Raw genomic sequence first — 23,113 nt, 5'->3', positions numbered from 1 at the left:
AGATTACGGTTGTGAGATTAAGTGAGATCAAACGAGATAGAAACCAACTGAGCTGTTTGTTGTGCCTCAGAACACTTGGGCCGACTAATGGGGTTACAGATAATACCAACCAGCTCAATTTAACTTAGAACACAAACGTGGAGTCGCTCAACACAGCGAGAAGAAATTACACGTCACATCTAAAGTGTAAACTTGTTCATAACTTTGTTGCCAAGAAATAAATGAAAAGAAGAAGAGATAGAGGAGAAACACACACACACACACACACAGACTTCAGACCAGTTGCGAAATCCTAAATGATTTATTTTATCCAGTTCATTTCTACCAAGAGTAAAAATACATATGATTCAAGCCTGGTGACTCTGTTCCTGTATTTACTTTGCCTTCCCTTTTCCAATACACAAAAAAAGATGAATGTATTCCAGCCACAGTTTGTGAATAGTAGAACTGTCACAACTGTATGTGTGTGAGATCGATGGCAAAACAAGCAGCGGGTAAATTTAGCAAGACGACACAAAACCAATGTAACACCGATCATTCTCAGTCTGCAAGTGAATGTTTGTGTTGAATGGCGCATTGACAGAAAGCCCCTTGTCTAGCCATGTGATGACGCCATGGCTCATTAACGCAGTCACATGGAGGACAACTGTAAGGAGCTGCTCAGAACGCACACATACACAAAGCTGAACATGTCCTCAATTTGAGATATTTCACTTATCTATAACGCCCTATCCTTCAAAAGCCATCTCTAGGATAGGGATAAAACAAACACAGAAACACAAACATTCACAAGCAGGGCCAATATATATAGATCACTCTACATGCTTCAGTAAATGGTTCTTATTACTGCTCTCTTGAAGTCTCCTCATGAAAGAACATGACTGTGAGAGGATGTAGGTCAACCGGGCAACAACAACAACGGTCATCAGGAGACAACATTTCCCCCGGGATTCAAAATCTTTCAAAAGGAGCCAAACCATAAGAATCAATGGACACAACCTCACTGCTTGACTCACATTGAAACAGTGAAGTTTCATTATGAAAAAATCCGAAATGGTTTCTCAGTTCTGCTGCAGACAGATGCACAGACAGACGGAGATCCTAATCACTACCCCCCCCAGTGGCACAAAAACTAACGCTGTCCAATCGAGATTGACAGTTAATTCTCAATCTTGTAAACAAAATCTCACCACTAGAAGGAATGAGACAACAATAAACATGACTCCTTCAAGTTCTCAAAAAAAAACTTGAGATTGTGTGAAACAATAGAAACAAACACAGCGAAAATGGATAAACATCAATGAGTTCTGAGTGTTTTCTTAACTGTGTGACAGGCACTGGGACCAGTAAAACCTTCTCTCAACATGTAAAGTCACAACAGAGGGTGCTGCGGTAATAGATGCACCCCCGTACACACAACTTCAACTGACTCAGCCGGATAAGATGTAACTGAAGAGGAATCTGCCCCACTTTCTAATAATAGTGCAGAGGTACACATGAGCACACACACCGTGGTCTCTGGAGTCAAGACACCATTTCAGTAAACACAATGAGGCAAACACGCACACAAACATGCGGACATATAAACGTGCTCTGTTACGACAAGAGCGACAACACAAGGGTTGCTTTGCAGTGTCTTTAGTAAGGCTCAGTAAATAGTCAGATCAGTGAGAGGTCAACAGTGTTTTTATTTGACTGAGAGGAATCTAAATGAGAATCAGGCTTTGTGTGTGATCAGTTATCATATTATCTTAAATGTTCTCTTCATGTTTAACTCACTAAGTCTCAGGATGCAATGAGACAGTATTTCGTTTCTTTGAATAGCCAGGGCAGGAGAGCAATTTCTCAAATGAGATTGAAAGTGAAAACATAACTTGTCCGTTCCGCTTTACTGAGACTGATGAGGCGGCTGTCAGGGGAGAAATCAGTGAGTAACTTGCTCTCACCTGTAGCATGAGCTCACAGTCATCCCGACCGACGAAAATCATTTCCCGTGGGAGCCGGTGGCGAGTGCCCCCGCTGCTCACCAGGAACCAGGACGTCACACTCATCGCTGCGACCTGCTGCTGCCTCTGGCACACACCTACTGGGACAAGAGCAAATACACAGATGTACTTTCTTAGTCTTATTATAAAATAACGTCAGTATGTCAAAATCACATCAAGCTAAATCCTTAAATTTCTGAAATAGTTCTGGGAGTTAAGTCGTATATCAGAATGGAGGCAAATTTGAATAATTGCTAAATATAATTGTCTGTAAGTGTATTTTTTTGAGTTGTACTACACACCTCTGGTCCAGGTAGCTCACTGCTGATAGACCACTGACAGCACAACGCCGCTAGGCCATCCTGAGAAGAGAAGAAACAGGGAGCTTTTAGTTTTGTATCTTTCCTTTCAGTTCACTCTCACATATGCAGTCAAACACATTCAACCTCTTTGCATCATGACAATCTAAACAGTGATGTATGAAAGAACATATGAAAAGCTAGCCAGCAGAATCAAATGCAAATTGTATACAAAGTACTCGAGATAAATTAAGTCAAAAAACTCCATCTTGCTTCATTTTGTTTTGCAGCGAGGGGGAATGAGATGGAGTGGGCGGTCTTGCAATGCGATGCCACATGGTCTTCGCCTGAAAGTGAAAACTGAGCCAGCCAGTGAGATGCGCCCTGCCCCTCTCTCTCGTTCTCTCTCTCTCGCTCTCTGCCCGCCCTGATCATTGCCAGATGTTAGAGGAGGAAGTGATGTAGGAATGTTGGCCGGCCTCACCAGCAGGACGTTTATGTTCCCTCCTGCCTCCCTCCTCCCCTCGCTCTCCCTCAGATGAGCTGGAAAGGAGGTCAGCCCCTCAGACGTTCTAACTGCTCAGCCCTGGAAGGACGACGCTCGATAGAACTTACATTCAGCCGGCGTGTTATCAGTGTGCAGGGTTTCAAAACTTTATCTTAAAAAAAATCGTGACAAGTAGCATTAGCAGAACATTAACATAATCATGGTGACCTACAGTATCAAGGACCAAGTGGGTAATAATCTAAAATATTTAAGGAATTTTTAGGCCTACAATTTAGATTATTTAATTTTTCAAGACTTTTGATAACCCTGCAGAAACCCTGTGTATGACTGACTGGCTACTTAGCAAGTTAGTAGTTTGGTTTAATGGCTCGATGAGAGTGCCACGGTCTGACTGAGCAGATGTATGCAACATTTTGCAACCACAAACTTTTTCATTATTGAATATTTCAACCTGTCACAAGATGGCAACTAGTCCGTTGTGAAAAGTTTAAACCAAGGTTTAGACTGTTTTAATGTTTCTCATAATTATTCACTTGTAAATTAAACATAGCTTTCAAACGGAAGCACTTTATGTGGCAAAAAATAACGGGAGCTACGTTGTGTGGAGAAAATGCCAAGAAAAGCCCTTCAGAGAGGGAATTACAGATTATTGAGCTTAGCTCCTGCTCACTTGACCTCATAAGTACTTCGTATACCAACTCCATAATCCCCTGGGTAACATTTTAATCAACCGCACACCTCTGATGGTTCTTTGCACGACGCTGTTGGGAACGTGACTGTACAAACACTTCTCTGATGTCAAATGGATCAGCGTTTCATTTCATTCCAGTTACACTTTAATGGGATGTGTGAAGCATTTAATGCAGAACCGAAGAGCTGAAAAGAACTGTGATAATAATAAAGTAATCTGTTGCAACACGCAGCCACAGGTAAGTCTTTCTTTGAAATCTATTTTTGTCATTTTTTGCTTTAATGTGAATAGCATAATGAAATATGTGGGCTAAGCGAGATAGGAATACCTAGGGAATGTAAGATTGGTTGCATTTAGAAAAGGACCAAACAATTTCCTATTCTCATGAAAAAAAGATAATGTAATACATTCAATTATAGTAACAAAGGACTCAATTGCACCTATCATCATTAATATTTATACCACCACATGACCCATCAAATACTTCAGATATATATATCTGAAGTATTTGATATATATAACTAATATTGTGTTTGAATGCCACACTGCAACAACACACTTTGCATGCATGGCATGCATCAGAGAAAGCAGAACAACAGCACTATAATTATCTGTGGTCGTCCCTCCTCGCTGTAACCAAACCATCAGAGAGCCTCCTGTCTCCATAACCACTGCACACTCACACACTGCAAGGTTAATGAGAGTGTGGTTGAGGAGCCTGAATACGATGCATACCAGCCTGTGTGGGGTCATCAAAAAGAACCTTCTCGCTACAACACATGAAAGCAATAGCACAGCAGGAGGAATGCAGTGGTTAGTCTGACAGGGGAGGTACAGCTGAGAAGGAAATAATGTCTGTTTGACATGTGCTCATAAAAGTCCTCATGTAAAAACAGTGAGTTAACCCATATTCTTAAAAAATAGATATTTTCTCATTTGAAATAAGTGATGTCCATACAGATAGTTTGAGCTTGGTATTGACATATATATCTCTCTCAGTCTTACAAGAGAGGTGAATGGAAGAACTTCAAACTTAAAGCGTTCCCCTGGATGGCTTATGTCAAATAGTTCGGCTTCAGCCAACAAGGGTGAACATCGCTGCTTATGTTTGTTGCATATGAAAGCAAAAGTGCATCACAAATGTAAAGCGATCTGAAAACATCACCCTGGATTATGAGAAATATATCCTTCTAAATACTGGTTATAGACATTTTCTGTGTTTAAAGTGAAAACAAACTGAGTGGGAACAGCCCTGGCTCCCACTCATCTCCATTCAGCCGCATTGTAGCTGGGACTAATAAAGAGGAACAGTGACCTCATGGTTTTGGCAGGAAATCCAACACCCTGAACTACACTTAATCTATCTTCCACGCACTCACACACAGACACACACAGAATAAAGGAGTGAAAGGGCAGGATTATTCCAAGATGACTGTGAATTCTTTGTACAGGGGGAGAAGGAAAGGACAGGAAGCCTGCCTAGCACTTCCTATGGTGGACACTCATCTTTGAATCCAAATTGAAATTGTCGACTTAAAAGCCCCACGTCATCTGCAGTGAGGGTGGAAGATTGATAATAAAGCAGCACTTTCGATCAGCAGTGACTAATTGTTGTAACAGCCATGTTTCCGCTTTCTCCGGCAAAATTATATTTAAGCCATCGTCTGTTTTTTCAACAGTTCAAATCTCTTCCCGCCATGATGAGCTAGCCACTCACAAATATAAGCTGGAGGGATTCAGGAAGTTGGGTCAGTGAGCACCAGTTCATTCTGTGTCATCGACTCATGTGTGTTTCTTTGCACATGGCTGCTGCTGCTGCTCTCCACGTAGCATCTGGCTCCAGTGAGCGTCCCGGGATGATGCAACAGCTTGGTAACCATCACTCCTCTGATCTTTCTCTCTAACCTCCCAGACCGTTATACAGCACCATCATAACCCTGATAGCTGACTCACACTACATCACAAACACACACACACACACACACAAGCTGACAGCTGCTATGTGTAGCCTCCGCACACACATTTACTGACACTAAGCAAACAAGAGCGAGATAGACGGTGAGAGTGAGAGAGAAAGAGAGAGAGATAGAGAGAGAGAGAGAGAGATGGACAGACAGACGGACAGAGAGACAACTCATTCTCCAGCAACACACATTTCCTCTTGGTCTTATGATGAGAGCCAAACTTAGCCCTAGTAAGGGTGTGGTTGTCTGCCTACATTGTAAAAATGGAGCTTAATCTCAGTATAGCTGCATTAAAACCTACCACAGCAACAATCTACTGTTGTTAAAAACTACATGTTTGCACTATGTGCATTCATTTAATTGGGAATAAGAAGTAAGAAGAATAATAACATTATCAAACATCCTATCTTGCTGCTGATTGATAAGCATACTAGTGATGAAAGAGAAAAGCTTCCAGGCACTCACTGTTATGAGTGTCCATGTCTGGTTGGTGTTTCCCAGGAGAAATCCTCCGGTAGACACAAGATGATGAACCTTTGTGTTTACAGCATTAGCTAAACCTGATTGTACTGATATAAATAGCACTCAGTGGATACAGCAGCTTGATCAGTGATTGCCCCCCGTGGTAGCAAAGATAATGCCAAAAATATACAATACTTTAGAACTTAAATCCTTAAGATCAGTGAGCTTTAGCTGTTTATGTTTTCTGATATACACCGATATGAAGACTTTTATGTTATAGGATAAATGATGCCCAAAGCATTCATGTATTTATCATTTACATAAACAGTTATGTTATCGTTATTCTACCATAATTCATGTTCAATATATTTGTGTAAAGGTGTTTATAAAACAGTTTAAGCCACAATCAGATTTCTTTGTCATAAGAGTTCGATAAAAACATTGTCGGAATCTTTGCCATTTTCTCTGTTTTTAATATAGCCAATATATTGATATCGCCATCAACCCCTAGAAAAATCTACTTCATTCAGGCTTCAACCTTTCAAACACTTTGTTTAAGACCTGGAATTCGGGTTCTGACAATAGAACTGTAATCGATATTGTAGCTTTGCAACAAGGGAAGAGGATAACAAAGAGGGCATGTGATGGTAGACAGCACCTTGGAGGTATAAAGCAAAGCCAATAACAGTAAAAGCACATCGAAGCAGCCCATTCTCTTGAAAATGCTGGGGTAAGGTCAGTTAGGTTCTTTCAAAGTCAATACATAATAGACAAGGGAGGACGAAGTGGTCTAGCAACCCCGGAGGTGCTCTGAGAGCAAAGACGCCTACAGACCCCGAGGGGTGTAAAGAGAAAGAAAAAACAGACAACAGATTCCTGGAGAGATAACCATATACCCTCTGGACAGGCAAACGGACAGACAGGCAAAGGCTTGACTGGTCCCCAATGGTTGATTCTACTGTAGATTTACAGACATAAAAGTGCTCGGTAGAGGAGGTATACAATCTATTGTTCCCTCATACGCGTTAGGAACAGACCGGTAACAATATACCAGACACTTATAACAGGCTGAACTAGAATGGCCCTCAGTTGAGTGTATATCTCCACCAAGGCCCAACAGTCTGATGGATCTGGATTTTTATCTGGATTTGCTTTATCTCTTTTCAAATAATGATGAAGAAAACTGGCACCTTTTTTTTTACACACATCCAATACATATATCTAGGGCCGCCAGTCAAAAACATAACTTCTGTTTCACAGCAGTTTAATAATACAGTACATTGGAAAAGTTCTGGGTGCACAAAGGAGCCAGCTCCAGGGATGTCAGTCTGGAAGTGTTGGATTCCTTTTGACATTTGAATCAAGTTGGCTACTTTACCTCTACTCATAAATGAAGAATAGCCAACAAATATATTCTGTTGAAGGGAACTCCTTTGACTTTGATTCCCAAAGAACTTTTGTCAAACCACTCAAACCTGGAATGAGTGTAATCATGGTAATTAGTCAGAGAAATCCTCAACAACTGCCGCGGGCTGAAATCTTTGATAAGTATGTCTGTAGTTTTAGGTTGTCAACATAAAGGCTTGTTCACAGACCTGAGGCTGAATGTAGTGAGTATCACAGCCAAGCGTGATCTGGTTTCCACACACTGAAAGTACGCAGAACGTTTTGACATATACACATATTTTTGCTTATTTCAGACATGAACTCTGGAAAATGTGACGTTTGTTGAAGCCTGCCTTTCACATACACACATAGACTACACAAACATATTCAAAACACCAGAACATTATGTGAAACATTCAGTTGAGTAATGGCGTCAGTGTAGAGGCAGGACATAACTCATAATTCGCATAATTCTGCTGCGGAAGTTACACATTTCTACATCTTAGTCTGCATTTGTATTCTTTCAGTTTTGCGTCCCTTACATGTTAGAAACGTTGCTCCTGAAGAACAGCATATTTATAATGTGTATCAAATGGAAAATACATTACATGACACTCTAATGGGTCACAATTTCCACACTATGCTTTTGTAAATATAAATCCAGCAAGTTAAAACAAGATCAAAACTAACCCTAACCCATGTAAAGTGTGACTAAGGGAAAAACATGTGTGCTATTTAATGATAAAACTAAAGAGTTCATAATATATACAACCAGATAAAGACTATACACCAACATTAATCTCTTTATGACAGGACTACAGCACCATGCAGGGGCTAATAAATCATTATGGTGTCAGCATAAAACTTCAGGCCTGCAGAAACCTGAGTGTATATGTGCATGTCTGGCTTAATGTGTGTTAATGTGGCTTATATGGGACATGCAGCATGTGGGTTGGGGAAAAAAAACTGCTCCGTGCAGCAGAAAAGACCATATGGTGCTGAAAAGCGTCCGCACACATCACATGGTGAGAGGAACAAACAAGCAAACACCTCCATTTAGCCAGCAGCCGTCCAGCCTGCTTCATTGTTATTACCATACACAACCCAGCACGCCCATGGCCTTAAGAATTACACCCCCCACATGCTCAGTGATCCTTGTGTTTTCAAGCGATCTACAGACACACACATGGAAAATTCGATTTCATGGATGTTGAGAAATGTAAAGAATTATAGTTAAAAAAAAACAATCTGTCCTTCCACACTATCTGAAGAAGGGACGTTATTCATCCTATGGAGTGTAAGAGGGGAAAACCAGCACTCTTAACGAACTCCAGTTCATTATTACTATCAATCCAAGAGAATTAATGGAGAACATGCCCTGCAGCATAGATTTTGTCAGCGTACAGGAATAATTATTGAGTCATGTGAGGGTGGTGTACATTTTTCAGATAATAGAGATAGGCTGGGGGACAGTTTTCTGACAAGGACGTGGCAGCAGGATATAAATAAAAGTGGTAAGCTGAGAATTCTACGTCAAAATGTTGGAATACGAAATATGATATTAGACTCCATCTTGCCAGACGTCGTATTATGCACTTGTGGCCGAACCGCAGAGCTTCGGCAGCAGTGGGCGTGTCTTAGGTGAGACGGCAACAAGAAGTGACAATGGCAGCTCCTATATGGTTTAAGAAAACACTGGCATAGCATTAAGAAACTTCATTCAACAACTGCTCAAAAGTATTTGCTTTGATTTTAGATACCGAATTTAGGTAATTGAAATGTGTAGTCTAACAGTGGGCCAATTTTAGTCTTCTCCAAAAAAAACAATATCAACTGGGTTAATATAGTTAGCCATCACTATTCAATAAGACTAATTAAATCACTGTATTATGCAGCTACTGAAGCCATGGTATGCTCTGTCTGGTCGGTGGTCTCGTGGCCCTGTGTGGCCCCTGCTGAGCACATAATGACTGACCCGTGGCCCTTTGAACAGTTTGAATATTAGTGTTTGGCCAACCCTGCCACGTTGTTGATGGCACCGACATTACACTGCCCACAGCGGCAACCTCAGCAGCAGCAGACAAAAATGGTAAACACAACTCTCTCACCCGGAAATCCACACTGGCATTTAGGTGGAGGGGAAAAAAACATCACTGTTAGCATAACAGGACAATCAGCAGGGAGACAGGAGAGATAGGAATAAAAACCGCCAGAATACAAGATCAATATCTGCAATGGAGAGAAGCACAAAATACCGGAAACTCACAAGGGAATATGTTACACCCCGAAACAGATGTGAGGTTCATTCTGTTTTATTTCTCATTTTTGAAAGGTTAAATGGAAGGAAAATAAAGTCAGACCCGCCCTTGATGTTCCATAACAAGGAAGAAGCTGATGGTTACATCGTTTTTCTTGTTTTCTGCTGTGCTTTCCCATTTTCCCATTTAATCACAGACTTCACCTCCCTTGTTTTTCTCTCTGACTCTGCACTCAAGCAGGAGCTGCATGAGGCAGAGCTATGCGACTCTCATAACCCTTTTAACATTTCTACTCTTGCAGATTACAAAAGTGAGATTCGCAGCTATATTTAACCATAGACTCCCTGGTACAAAGACCCTTTTAAAGACGAATTGAAAAGAATACAGTACATTAGTATATTAAGTTTCAGGCTGGGTTGTTGTTTTCAGTAGCAAAATAATAGTTCCTGACCACTGAAGTAAAATGAACTCACTTCCTTAACTTCCTACTACACACAATAGCCATAGGGAGGCCAGACAACAAAGTCCACAATCCCAAATACACACTTGAACAGAAAACAGGGTCATAGTCTTCATGCAATACTCTATGACACACTGCTCATTCAACACCAGGTTATAGGGATTGTGTTACTGTACCAGGCACAAGTTGTGTCAGCTGTGAGATAACAAGTTGCAAAGATGAAAAATAAAGATATTTCATTTTTTTAGTTCAACGTTAAAAGGTAAATAGTCAAGTCGAGTTTTCCAGTTTTCACAAGAAAAACAGATTCAACACAAAACAACTTCAACAAAATAAAAACAGTGTGCACTATTTCTATTCACTCTCATTGTTTGCAATGTTATCGTCATTGCTTAAACTGTGTTAATGGACACATTAGGCGGCCGGCTGAGCTGCAGCTGACCGAGCGTCCTGTGACACTGACACAGTTTTTAAAAATGCAACTGCTCTGAGAGTGAAGAAGAACGCAGCCAGTCAAATTCAGAGAGGACACAAAGTAGTCTGGAAAGAGGCAGAGTCCGAGCGAAGAAGAGGGGAAGAAGGAAAGGAAAGAACCCAACTGGACTGGATGGTTTTGTCTGCACATTCTATGGCTCAAACCCAAATAAAATTTGAATTCTTGCAGCTGAGGGAGGAGGAGGAGACTGTCCAGTGTCAACTGTAGCTCTTGAGCTTTCCAAGAATACATCGGGCCGTTATGAGGACAGCAAACTGTGTTATAAACCCTGAACAGGAATGTTTTGGTACCTTTTTACCCTTGAAGACATCAAAGAAAAGGTTCAAGATAATTTAATAAAATCATGCTGCTTCTGCTGCTGCTGCTATGAATAGACGTCTTTGTTTCCAGTTCTTGGGACAGTTGAGTAATTTCTGTATTTGTCATGCATCTGTTTCAAGCATTTGCACCACCGTCATTCACCAGATAATAACAACAACCCTTACTTTTTGCACTGATTTTGTAAAAGGCCCAAAACAGGGACATCTTGTAAGATCTTTGCCGGTGAATGACGAAACAAGTCAGTATTAAAGATGCCATCATGCATTTACACCACACAACTTTTATATATAGTGTGCTGATGACAGCAATCGACACAAAGAGAGCGGATGCATGTAGGCCAGCTACTTCTTCATCTGCCCCATGAAAACAAAGCCTGCACAGAGACGAGGAGGAGGAAGAGGAGGAGGAGGAGGGGGGGGGGGGGGGGGGTCCGGCATCGGGACACACTGCAGCCACATCACATAGAGAAATACCTGCTCATGCAAACCCGTTCCTCGGTAAAAGAATAATATAAACACCCTCAAATGAGGCTCCAGAGGATGGAGCGTGTTTCCAGTGGGTGAAGCACAAAGCGCTCAATGCGAGCGGCCGTCATTGATGTGCATCCTGTCTGCACAGCCTCCTCCATGCGGCTGCGGGAGGATGCGACCGACAGCGGGTCCATAACAGACAATAGCAGCACAGACAGTTAATGGGGACCGGTGCTTGTCTGTCCATTTTCATGTGTTTCCATGTATTTTTTGCAAAGTGGCGGTGGCTCTGTGGCTTTGGGAAAAGGCGGAGACAGGCTGGTCATGCCGCTGCTGACAATAGTAGCCTCCCGGTTAGCCAACACACACCGGGGCTGTTTCGCCGTTATACGCATAACAGCGTGTTATTGCTAAGCTAGTTGTGTCTTTGTTAAATAGGTTGTGCGTCAATTTCGCGTCAGTATTTTTTTACATCACCATTAAAAAAAAACTCACACACAGGCTCCAATAGATGTGCAGCAGAGAGGCAGAAAAAAAAGCGACTCTTTCCCATTTTTTGTATCTCGTGCGTAAACTTCACGAGTCTGACGCCCGGCTAGCTTAAGGCTCACCGCTAGCCACATGCTAAACATTGTTTTTCGTATAAAAGTAAAAGTCCGCTCCTCACTTACCCGTTTTTTCCTTCTCTGGCGGTGTGTTGGCCGTTGAATGTGTGTGTCCGTCTGTGTGTGTGTGTGTGTGTGGAGCCCAGCCCTGCCTCTGCCGCTGCTGCAGTTCAGTCCGCGCGCGGCCTCCTCCGCTTCCGCTGCCCAGAGACACGCCGCTCCCACCGCGCAAAGGAGAAGCGTCAACGCGGCGGAGGCGACAAAACAGGAGCACCGGTCGTGACTGTCAAAGTAAAAGCAGAGTGGTGACAACAGCATGCAGGAGGGGGGAGGCTCCTGAGCTTAAGTGTAAATAAGTAGGCTGAGGTTGTGCACAACAATAATCTGGGGCCCATATGTAGTAAATGCAGCTTCTCTGCCCCCCCCTCTGGGCTTTTGAACAACACAACCATTGTCACGCCTACACAAATAACTTAATCAGCAACTAAACACATGCGTCAGTGGTGATGACTAATGCAATCATAAGTGAATAAAGTTTTTAGGCTAAATTTATCATCGTGCTTTAATAAAAGCATGAGCCAGATTTCCAGAACAGTTTTTTAAGATTGAGATGGAAACTCATCTTACTACGGCCCTGACTCTACTATGTCTCATATTAATGACAAAGGACGGAAACCATGTTTAATTTGCAGGATTAGTTTGAAAAAAACATCTTTGTGTACAGCATAAGGCATAATTAAGAAAGCTCTGATATACATAATTGTGATACTTTTTTTGTTAATGTTGTTTAGATGGGCAAAAGGAACTGGAAACAAAAATTATATGATTATTAAATAAGATAAAATAAGAGGATTGTCTACTAGTGTTATCCTATATTGGGCTATGAATGATAAACTGTCGCTGTAAACGACTCCCTAATATTATGGTTAATTGGAAATGATGAATAATAGAAAAACTAAAGTACATGAGTTAATGCAAATGAGATAAAAACAAAATGTAGCCCAGATGGCAGAGAGGCTGACATCACTGTGCACAGATTACCTCAGAGGCTTATGGATGTCTTGCCTATATATGCATCTCATCTGATCCATCTTTTACTTTCGAAAGCAGATGTCGTAACTTCCTGTGTTTGGGTTTTTGCTTGTGCTGAAGCTCCTGCGTCGACACTTCCAACTGTGGACGCTCGACCCGGAGCCACAGGATCCCGGTGAGGGGGAACCGGGTGGGCGGGTTTCCTGCACTCACTGGTCACGCTTCAGACTCGTTTGCACGTCCCATCCTCTTTACATACAGTCAGTCTATGGTCCCATCCACAGCAGCTGGACATGGTCCTATAGTTTCTACTGGAAATAAAAGCAGTGCCTCCTGTAGGATGAGCTGCTCGAATGAACGAGTGCATCCAGGAGACAAACAACTATACAAGTGATGAGATTAATCAAATGCCAGAACATAACAATATTACAGGCTATTATTATTGTTTATTATTATTTAGTTATAGACGGTTTAATGATAATACTGTAGTAAAAGCTTCCTAAAACCTACGCACATTAGAGAAAATAATACGTATATTAGAAATAATTATAGATTATTGATATGTGAAATATGAAGTTTCATGAGGCTGAGAAATCCACACCTGGAAAAAAAACGACCCATATGCTGCTCACTATTAAATTTAAAAAACGTTTTTTAATTTGAAAGTTGGTTTAGTTTGATATATTTATCATTTTCTAAATGCTCAATAAAAAAAATTCAAAAACCAAAAAAGTATTGTCTGGCACTGTGACGTAATGACGCCCTCCTCCCTGACAGCGTAAAAGCGCTCGGTTTATAAATGGGAAGGAGCCGCTGGGAAAGGCGGGGCGTCTGCCTCGTATTTTCTTATAACAATACGAGAAATACTAATAAATAAAATTATTTTTTTCTCATTTTAAATAATAAACATTGTGAACCAGATTGGTTTTAAGACTTTCATTATGATTTTAAGGCTGGATTTGTCTTTTAAATACCAAATAATCTAAAGATTGGGATAAGAAACATCATAAAAAAGGTTATTAACCATATTTAACTAAATTATTAAATGTAATTATTGTATAATAATTCACAATAAGTGTGTATTCTTCATTTGAATAGTCGTACATTTTTGTATTCTGGACAACACGTCTCCTCCGGCAGATCCGGTGACTCAAATCGAGCCCCCGCCTGTCGGTTGGAGGTGGGAGCCGGGCGGGGCGGTTGTTGGTTGTTTGCTGTGAGGAGGAAAAGATGGACACGCAGCGGGACGTTCGAACTTCCAAACGAAACGGCGGCGCCTGGTCGTTGCTGTCGGTCGGTTCCTCCACGGCCATGGAGGTGAAACGCAAGAAGATCCGGCAGAGCTCGTTATTCCTCCAGACAGAGGTGAGTTTCAGAGGAGAGAGAGAGAGAGAGAGAGAGAGGGAGAGAGAGACGCAGACTGTGTTTGAGGGTTTGAATCCCGGTGACAGTTGACGCCACAGGGTCCAAGGTCCAATCAACGAAAACAAGCTCACACGCGGTTCCTCTTCCTGTACACAGCTGCAGACACACAAAGCTCGTTCTTCACTTTGATTTAAAACAACTAAACTAACTTTTCCTCTCGTCTGTTTTAAACTACACACACACACACACACACGCTGGTTTCCAGTTGAACCAGTAGTCTCCAGGGGGCGTGAGTTCTCCCATTCATCCACTTCACGTGTTCTCCCTGCATTGTTTCTGAGCATGTGGCGAAATGATGAACTAATGTGTTTTCAGGCCAAAAGCACGAGACGATGCCCGAGTCTCCTGAACGACACCGTGCATATAGCAGAGGATTTGAACCTGTTGTACATTCGACAGATTTCTAAGAAGTTACAGGTGCATACGATGGTTTATAATATGGAGAAGGATGATGTTTGTAAGCCTGTATTCAAGTATGAATACAAATAGATACATAAGGAAGTAAACGAAAATATATAGAACTTGAAAATGATATTGAAAACAGTTTTGTTTTTTTTACATAAAACAAACATGCACTTTTTTCCTGCATGTTTTTTTCCTTATTGTTTCCATGCACATATTTCCTGCTGATATATCAGCCAAATCCATTTTTCATGACAACAACATGGTCTTTTCATATCAGACAATATTCATAACATCATCCTTCTCCATTCAAACCACAAATTGTTAGTTAGAGCTGACTCATTTGCTCCTGCAACCATCAACTCATTCTTTGCAGCCATGTCATTCATTCATTTTTATTTTCTGTAATTTATTGTGTTAACCTTAGACTCTCTACTTAGTGTAATTTTACATGCATGTCAAAGATTAGTTGGTCAACATCAAACCAGCCGATCCTCTTCTGCAATTCATAATTTCTTCTCATACTCATACAAAGGCTGCTCTTGAATAATGAAGTTTGCTTCACAGGTCGCACATTTTCAAACATCCACCCATTGCAACAATTCATTGATTTGTAGAAAAGTAATTTTCAGATGATTTGATAATCGATTATTTGTTTTTTTTAATGCAAAGATACAAATTTGTGTGCAATATTTGTTGACTTGACAAAATGACTTTCGAGGGCAACTTCTCTGACCCTAACTCCATTTTAGCAAAATTAATATGTTCATTTTTGCTCTCATCATGTCCATCTCATCCCATGCTGTTATTGCATATTCTCTGACAGCTCCAAACATCAAAGGAATCTGCCGGTCTAAATTAATTTTCATTACGTTTTGACATTTCTTCTCTGTATTTTTATCTCCACGAAGAACAATAACTTACAAGAAAAGCTGGACTTTGAGGTGCGGATGCGTGAAGGGGCCTACAAGCTGCTGCTGGCCTGCAGCAAGAGAGAGCAGGTCCTTAACGCCTCCAAGAACCTACTGACCTGCAACGCCAGGATCAAGGCTTATTTCACTCAGCTGCAGAAGAAAAAAGAGGAGCAAGACATGATGGTCAGGGGGTAAGGACCCGGGTGCTCACCAGAGCCCGACTGATTCATCAGATGGATCACCATGTTTAGATATTTTTGAAAGGAACTTTGAAGACTAAAAAATAAAAAACGAAGCTTTTTTTTTGGAAGCAAGTTTAAAGTCATCCATTCAGATCCATTCTAATGATGAATATGATTTTTTATTTCAGACTTTCCGATCCAGTCTCAGATGACCGTGTGCCCTGTAGTGGCACAATTGCAATGTCTGGTAAGATTGCCACCCCTTAATCCGTGTTTTATTTTTTATAAAATCGATATAGAGCATTATAGACTATAAGTTTTTATAGTGTTGCTTTGCGAATACATATTTCTCCTCCTCTCTTGTTGTAGGGCTGCGTATTCCCCTGATGTGGAGCGATTCACATCACTTCAACAACAGAGGGAGTAAGTTTGTCCTCGATATGTTTCCACTCATTCCTTTTTGTTTTACTTTGTCTCGTGTTGTTTTGTGGACACCTGCTGTTCTACCATGTGCTCTAATCCCTCACCAGGCTCTCGTCGAGTGGCCTTGTTCTGTGTGATGCAGCTCGGCTCCGAGGTGTTTGACACAGACATGGTGGTGGTGGACAGGTCCGTCACTGACGTCTGCTTCGAGGGAGTCACCATCTTGTAAGTGATCTTTGACAAACACATACTTTTGTGAAGTGACATATACGAATAATATATGAATCCTATATTGAAATTAGATTTTTTCATTTCTTAATATGAATATCAGAATATATATTTGGATTGTTCCTTCAAACACTGACACATCTATTATTAGTGATGTCAGTGATCATCTTTTTCTGTGCAATCAATGTGAGGTTTACATATCTTTTATTCCTCTGTATTTCTTTATATAATTTTTTTATGTAGATATTTATGTCTATCCTCTTTGCTGAAACTCAAACGTGTCTTCACTCGCTCCACAGTCCAGAAGCAGTTCCTCAGTTTGAGCTGAAGGTGGAGCTGTGGAGTTGTGCCCTGGAGGAAGAGCTCACGATGGTGAACACGCCAAAGAAGTTTGCCAAGAAGCTCCGTAGCTCCTTTGGAAAAACTGCGGGGAAGAAGCTCTGCCCCCTGGTGGAGTCTCCGGACCCTGACACCTTCCTGCAGCACAACCCCATTCCCTCGTGAGTATTCTCTTATCCCATAAAGTGCACAGACTCTTTACTCTCTGTTTAGTTGGGAACTCATTTGATTCTGACTTGTTACTGGAGTAAGGGGTGTAGTAGCTGCAGGCTCACTTAACAGGCTGGTAAATAAATCTCATTGGGTGATGAGTGACATCAGGGTTTAACATACTTAAGCAACAGTTTAAATTATGAGGGGGAATACTTCCATCTGGGTTTTGTTTGTGTCTGACGGGAAAAACTGGACTTCCTTTAAAACACTTAGTCGAGTAATCTGTGAAAAATGTGGTGAGTGACACATACCATGTGTTCTGTGGGAGGAAAACATGGCAATCAATAGGTATTTGAATGAGGAGAGAATTCATAACAAATCTGAAAGATGTTTATTCAGACCTCAAGGCTTGAATATCAGTGTATCTTTATTATTTCATAGTTAAGATTCGAGTTGAGCGTTAATCTTTTATGTTTAAGTCCGTGAAGCCGAGAGATGACAAGAAGTCAATACAGTGAACTTGAAAGAATGCCTATCTTTCTTTCTTTGTGTGTGTGTGTGTGTGTGTGTCTGTGTGTGTGTTTGTGTACCTGTACCAGAGGAGCCAAGTACAGCCTGCTGGCCCACACCACTCTGCGTCTGCCCGAGGCTGAAGGCAGCTTCCAGTCTCACTCCCTCATTGTCCTCCAAGACGGTAAGAGACAAAGGCGGGGAAATTTAATATGTGGGGATTTGAAGGGATTATGCTTTTTAGCTCCTGGTTCAATTGAGCACTGGGGTAATAATACAATCTTTTTCACACCATTTAAAATGGAAAGCTAAATTAAACAAAATATGTTATGATTGAAGTCGAGTTTGGATGATTTTTGTGTGAGTGATTAAATGGATAAGACGGTTACTCATTTTTATTCAGAGCTAATTTCAGAGGTATGAACATTGAATCATTGGTGATCAGGTCTACTGAATACAATCATTATTCTAGCTAACTCCACATGTCACAGGACGTTGCTTAATGACTATTGTGGGTATTTTACATTTAAGTGTTTTTATAATGGGGGAAAAAGAGATTTGGATTTATCTTCTCATGACATTAACATTATTTTTAAGTAGCTTTTAATGGATGTTGATTTCTATATGTTTGGGTTTTATTGCAGCCGAGTGGTCATCGTGGCTCCCACTGTACGGCAACCTCTGCTGCCGGTTGGTGGCCCAGCCGACCTGTATGACACAGACCATGATGAGCGGCTACCTGAGTCAGAAGGTGCGTCCACTGCTGTTATCGTAAGCATTAGCTCCAAAGCTGCTTCCAAGGTTAAATACTCACGTTCCATTGTTTCTTTCCCGACAACTTGCAGCAAAGTGTGGAGGGACTGAACCGCTGCTGCAGTCTGTACTGTGTCCTGAGCGCTGGCTGTTTGTCCTGCTACTTCACCCCCGAGGAGATCGACGCGAAAGTTCCTCCCACGCTCAACATAGCCATCAATAGGGTGAGACAAAGTCGCGATAACTTTCTGACTTTCAAATTCCACAGTCATTTTTCCTGCTCTATTCTTCTGGTAATGCATCAACGCAGTAGCAACTGAAGGACACCGCTTATTAAAGATTCTTAAAACCATTCAAAGTAGACTTTAAGTATTTGTAACATTCAAAACATTACAGTGCTGCAAGAAGTTAAACACACATTTCTGTCCTTAGCTTTTAGAAATATAAAGGCAGAAAAGGAAGATGATGACATCAGTCAAAAATATTTGTGTCTTTAAACTTCGAATTTAATAAAAACTGTCTGGAATCTCCGCTCAGAGTTTTCCTTAACATTTGAGATGCACCAAATTATAAACTGGATCTGTACGAACTGAGATCCTTCTTGCATCTCCGGCATATTGCTGCTGACTTAATGTTTTTTCTGCAGTATCAGCGATGTACTTTGTTCTGCAGCATCTCACACGTAGCCCCCGTTTGTATTCCGCACTTATTGAAAGTTGTTTGTGTCGTTTCTTCAGGACACAAGGATCCGTGTGATGGAGAAGGAGTCGGCAGGCAGAAAATCCAGGAGTATGTCAGTCATCAACCCTTCACCAGAGGGATATGAGACCGTCGTCTTTACCACTGACACCAGGGAGGAACTGGACGACTGGCTGGACGCCCTCCACCAGCACCTCTATGACCAGAGTGAGTGGGAGTTTGTGTAAACATGCACCAGATGGGTTTGTATGCATATAATACTGTAGGATTTTATTTTTTAATGTCTCTGTGTGTGTGTATGTGTGTGTAGTTGAGAGTGTTTAAAGAGGAGGTGCAGTGTGAAGAGCATTCGGGACTGGAATGGTGACCGCACATATATTCAGCTAAACTCCGCTTAGAAACAGACACGAGAGCCTTTTATCTCTGCCTCTCATGCCCGTCCTTGTTTACCATCAGGCCGGTGGCTGCACTGCTGTGACCGGCTAATGAAGATCGAGGTCGCGTCACCACGGAAACCATCACTCTTCCTCACCAAGCAGGCGGACTCTGTTTACAACGACCTCAGTGAGTAGAGTAATTGGAACGAGTGGATGAAGGTTGATAATTCACCGCTCCGAGGATTTTTTTTTCGTTTGCGAGTTATTCATGTATCTATTTTGCATACTGATTAGAATATGGGAACATGTGCTTATGTCGTTGTGGTATTTTATTCAATTATTTTTGTAATACATCAAGACTGCAAAATACTTTTAATGTATTGGTCTGGGTTTTAATATTTAATCATTTTGTTTCAGGTATAAATTCCCCTGGCAAGTTTGAGAGCATCACAGATATTATCCACAACAAGATCGAGGAGACAGATGGCCACTATCTGATTGGTCATGAGGAGGAGAGGGATGTCCCCAACTGGTCCACTCTGTTCGAGGGATCTCAGTCAGTGGTGGTGCAGAAGAGTCTTCTGTCCCAGAGCAAAACCTCCACCCCCTGTTCAAGCCCAAACCACAACTCCAGCTCTACACCCGGCAGCAACAAGAAGCGGCGCGCCCCGCCCCCTCCTGCTTACAAGGAACCGTATGCTCCTCCCACCCGTCCTACCAGACCTCCCATTCCTGCCTCTCTTCATCATCCTCATCCTCCTCCTCCATACCATGAGAAGGAGAACTCCAGCACTTACGCCTCTCAGCCGGCCACGAGATCCAAAACTACCAGACCTCCCCTTCCTGCCCCCCTTCATCATCCTCCTCCTCCTCTTCCATACCATGAGAAGGAGAACTCCAGCACTTACACCTCTCAGCCGGCCACGAGATCCAAAACTGGCAGACCGTCACTGGACGCCAAGTTTTCTGCCATCATCCAGCAGCTCCAACGGAACAACGCAGGAGGAGCCGGGGCCCTCAGCCGGAAAAATGCTCCACTGGGTGTCCTCGATGTTCAACAGCAAGGTCAGGCTCAGGGCCCTGTCCAGCAGCTGGAGTACCAGAGCCTCCACAGCCAGAACCCTGAAACCACAGCTGAGCCCGGTTTCGTCAGAGCCGGTCACGGCCCCGCTCCGGCACCGAGGGGCAAACTAAGGAAGTCTTTCAGAGAGAGGATGAACCTTAAAGCCCTGTGACATTGACCTCCGACCAAATCCGGATATAACCGACTAGCGCTACCTTACAACTAATACACATATCTATAACAACTGACTGTTGTTAGTTCTTCTAATGAGCTGGGGACCATTGAAGAAATGGGATATCTGAATATATTTGACTGAAACTTTATAGAGATACTGTGATGATATTATTGGCATTACTATTTGTGCGTTACTTAAATACTGACAGAATAGTTGATCATTTTGGGGGGAATATGCTTATTTCCTTTATTGCCACGAGTTTTCAAAGTTGATCAAAACCAAACTGTACACTAAATATAAAACTGGAGCCACGAGAAGGAGAGCTTGACTTAGCATAACAATCAGATAGAGCTGATATAAAAATCACCTCCAAAGCTCACAAATTAACATGTAACCTCTTGTTTATTTAATCCTTATTGAAAACAGACCAAGTTACAGTTTTGTGGGAGATTAGGTGCCAGACTCTCTCTTGGCTGAGAGTGGTTCAGCCTTGTCATCACCAGGAAACTCAAACTGTCTAACACATTCCAGCAAGTCACCGTTCTCTGCCAAGAACAGTACTGTATATAAATGCCTTAAAACCACAGCCGATAGCTTTAACACTTTGTTTTTTGTTAAGATTAAACCAACAAGATATCACTTGTTAAACAATGAGCTTCAGAGTAGCTGGAAGGTGGATTGGATACTTTTGAACGTCTTTGTGCTAAAGTAAACGTTCCAGCGTCATATCGGAGTGAATCAGCTTATTTCCCAAACAGTCAAACTACTGCTATAACCTAAAGGGAGGTGGGGGGGGGGGGGGTGACGTCCCCACCACGTCCATCACGACAACACAAATCCCAGTGGACGCCTCATATCGCAATATCGATTATTGTATCGGTACAGCTCCTCTCTCCGTTTATACACTTTCTCATGTGCAGCTTAACCCCCACAGATAAAATTGGAAGCCGTGTGTTGGCTTGAGCTCCGGCATCATCAATCCCACTAAAATGGAAAAGGCTTATTTCTCAGCTCCGCCACTGGAACACGGGCCCAAGAAAGAGTATTTGCAAAAGCACTCAAATTGGAATTGATCCACTGGCCAACTGTGGAGGAGTCATTCCTTTTGGAACTATTGACTTATTCCACTTACTGTGACGACTTTATGACCACTATAGCCCATTTCAAGGGAACAGGATTTTAGGAGCAATTGCAAGCACTAATGTGAGCTCTCCATTTCCCAGAGGTCTTAATAATGGAGTGACCTTGGTTTTCAGTAGCCACACAGTGTGTCCAACGTAATTTAACACCGCCGCCAAAAAAATGCTCTGAACTTAATCGGGCAAATTAGTATTTTTGAGTGGCTGAAAATAACGAACGCCCTTGTGTCTTTTTTTTCATATCCAGAACTGCCTGCCGATAAATATTTGAAGCACTTAAATTATCATGTGTTGAAGAATTGGCTTCATAATTAAATGCAGTGTACAAAACATTCGCTTTAGCTACTTTCTCTTGAAATTGCCTGGCCAGATAGAGCAGCGTGATGAATGCTACAGTCTACAGTTTTTTATCTCACCCTCTAAATTCTGTTTAATCAAAAGGGAGAGATGCAAATCTGGGTAGAGGCAGATTACAGGAGGATTTAGTTTAAGCCTTGAAAGAATAGAGAATGGATTGTGCAAAAGGGGACGCAGCTCAATATTAGAGGTGCCTTTAAATGTCTCCTGTGCTTGGTTAGTCACTTCAATGCTAAACTCTTTATACCTGGATAAATCAGAGGGAAATTGCAGATAAATCCTCACAGCTTTTGTTTTTTACTGATGCGGTTATGGCTGAAATCATCACAATAATTATATTAGATAACCTGCATCTCAGCTTTACTTAGAATAAAGCCAGAGGAAAATGAATATACATTCCATGTTAGTATTACTGACTCTTACTGTGAAAACAGAATGTACCTGTGATTTAACAAGGTCGGAACATTCTCACTTTAATCCTGAGCTAAACTAATGAGCTAAATTTATATGCATGTTTTAAAAGTCTTTTCATTTCTTAATTACACATCAACAATAGCAGCCATTAGCATTGTTTATGTTTTACAATTCCTTCTTTATAGGATAATAGATCCCTGTCATCTCAAATTGACTTTTAAGCACATTCATTATTTAGACTTTTAGTGGATCGGTTCTTATGTACTAGAGAAGCAGTGATGTATATTAACCTTGTCTCTCTCTTGCAGTGTAATTTGTGACTAGTGCAATGTTAAGTACTGTAGTTAATTGTCCTTCCTCAAAAGGTGCAATTTTCTCTTCTCTCTGTTCACACTTGTCTCGGAACCCTAACTGTATTTTTCTTGAATATTGCTGATCTGCAATAAAAAAGCCGACATTCTACCCCTGGTGAGGCTGCTTTATTTTTTGCTGAGCTTGGAAGTATTACTGAATATTTTTCATGCTAAAGGTTTACCAGGGGGTGGCAATAAAAGTCAAAGCATTGCTTTTATTGCAGCCCAACACACGTCCCATAGAGATACAGGCACTAGCACAATTTTTTT

General features: G+C 41.6%; 2 protein-coding genes across 2 annotated transcripts in view; one reads left to right on the top strand and one right to left on the bottom strand.

Moving 5' to 3' along the window:
* cep170aa (centrosomal protein 170Aa) overlaps positions 1-12,069 on the bottom strand; it is a 35,402-nt gene extending 23,333 nt beyond the window's left edge. Inside the window, exons 1-3 of the mRNA XM_053436563.1 lie at positions 11,972-12,069; positions 2,288-2,347; positions 1,947-2,083 (exon numbers count right to left, since the gene is read on the bottom strand). Coding sequence (XP_053292538.1) covers positions 1,947-2,051 — 105 coding nt within the window. The 5' untranslated portion in view covers positions 2,052-2,083; positions 2,288-2,347; positions 11,972-12,069. The remainder of the gene's footprint in view (positions 1-1,946; positions 2,084-2,287; positions 2,348-11,971) is intronic.
* A 2,092-nt stretch (positions 12,070-14,161) lies between these two features.
* Positions 14,162-22,950, top strand: rtkn2 (rhotekin 2). Its single transcript, XM_053436246.1, has 12 exons — positions 14,162-14,302; positions 15,676-15,869; positions 16,049-16,107; positions 16,230-16,283; positions 16,391-16,508; positions 16,811-17,011; positions 17,603-17,697; positions 18,158-18,264; positions 18,359-18,490; positions 19,004-19,172; positions 19,422-19,529; positions 19,760-22,950. The coding sequence occupies exons 1-12, from the start codon at positions 14,168-14,170 to the stop codon at positions 20,575-20,577; spliced, it is 2,190 nt and encodes a 729-aa protein (XP_053292221.1). The 5' UTR covers positions 14,162-14,167; the 3' UTR covers positions 20,578-22,950.
* Positions 22,951-23,113: the final 163 nt, after the last annotated feature.

The sequence above is a fragment of the Pleuronectes platessa genome, chromosome 12 (genome assembly GCF_947347685.1).
Source record: "Pleuronectes platessa chromosome 12, fPlePla1.1, whole genome shotgun sequence".
NCBI classification, from domain to species: domain Eukaryota; kingdom Metazoa; phylum Chordata; class Actinopteri; order Pleuronectiformes; family Pleuronectidae; genus Pleuronectes; species Pleuronectes platessa.
Note: the sequence above shows the minus strand (reverse complement) of the source record. Positions and strands in the feature narration are given on the sequence as shown.

What these genes read in the sequence shown, in the direction of transcription:
- rtkn2 (XM_053436246.1), top strand. Translation starts at nt 14,168, where the DNA reads ATGGACACGCAGCGGGACGTTCGAACTTCCAAACGAAACGGCGGCGCC. An exon ending in CAGCACAACCCCATTCCCTC is followed by an intron (nt 17,012 to 17,602) that starts GTGAGTATTCTC and finishes TACCTGTACCAG; the next exon opens with AGGAGCCAAGTACAGCCTGC. An exon ending in CCAGCACCTCTATGACCAGA is followed by an intron (nt 19,173 to 19,421) that starts GTGAGTGGGAGT and finishes GTTTACCATCAG; the next exon opens with GCCGGTGGCTGCACTGCTGT.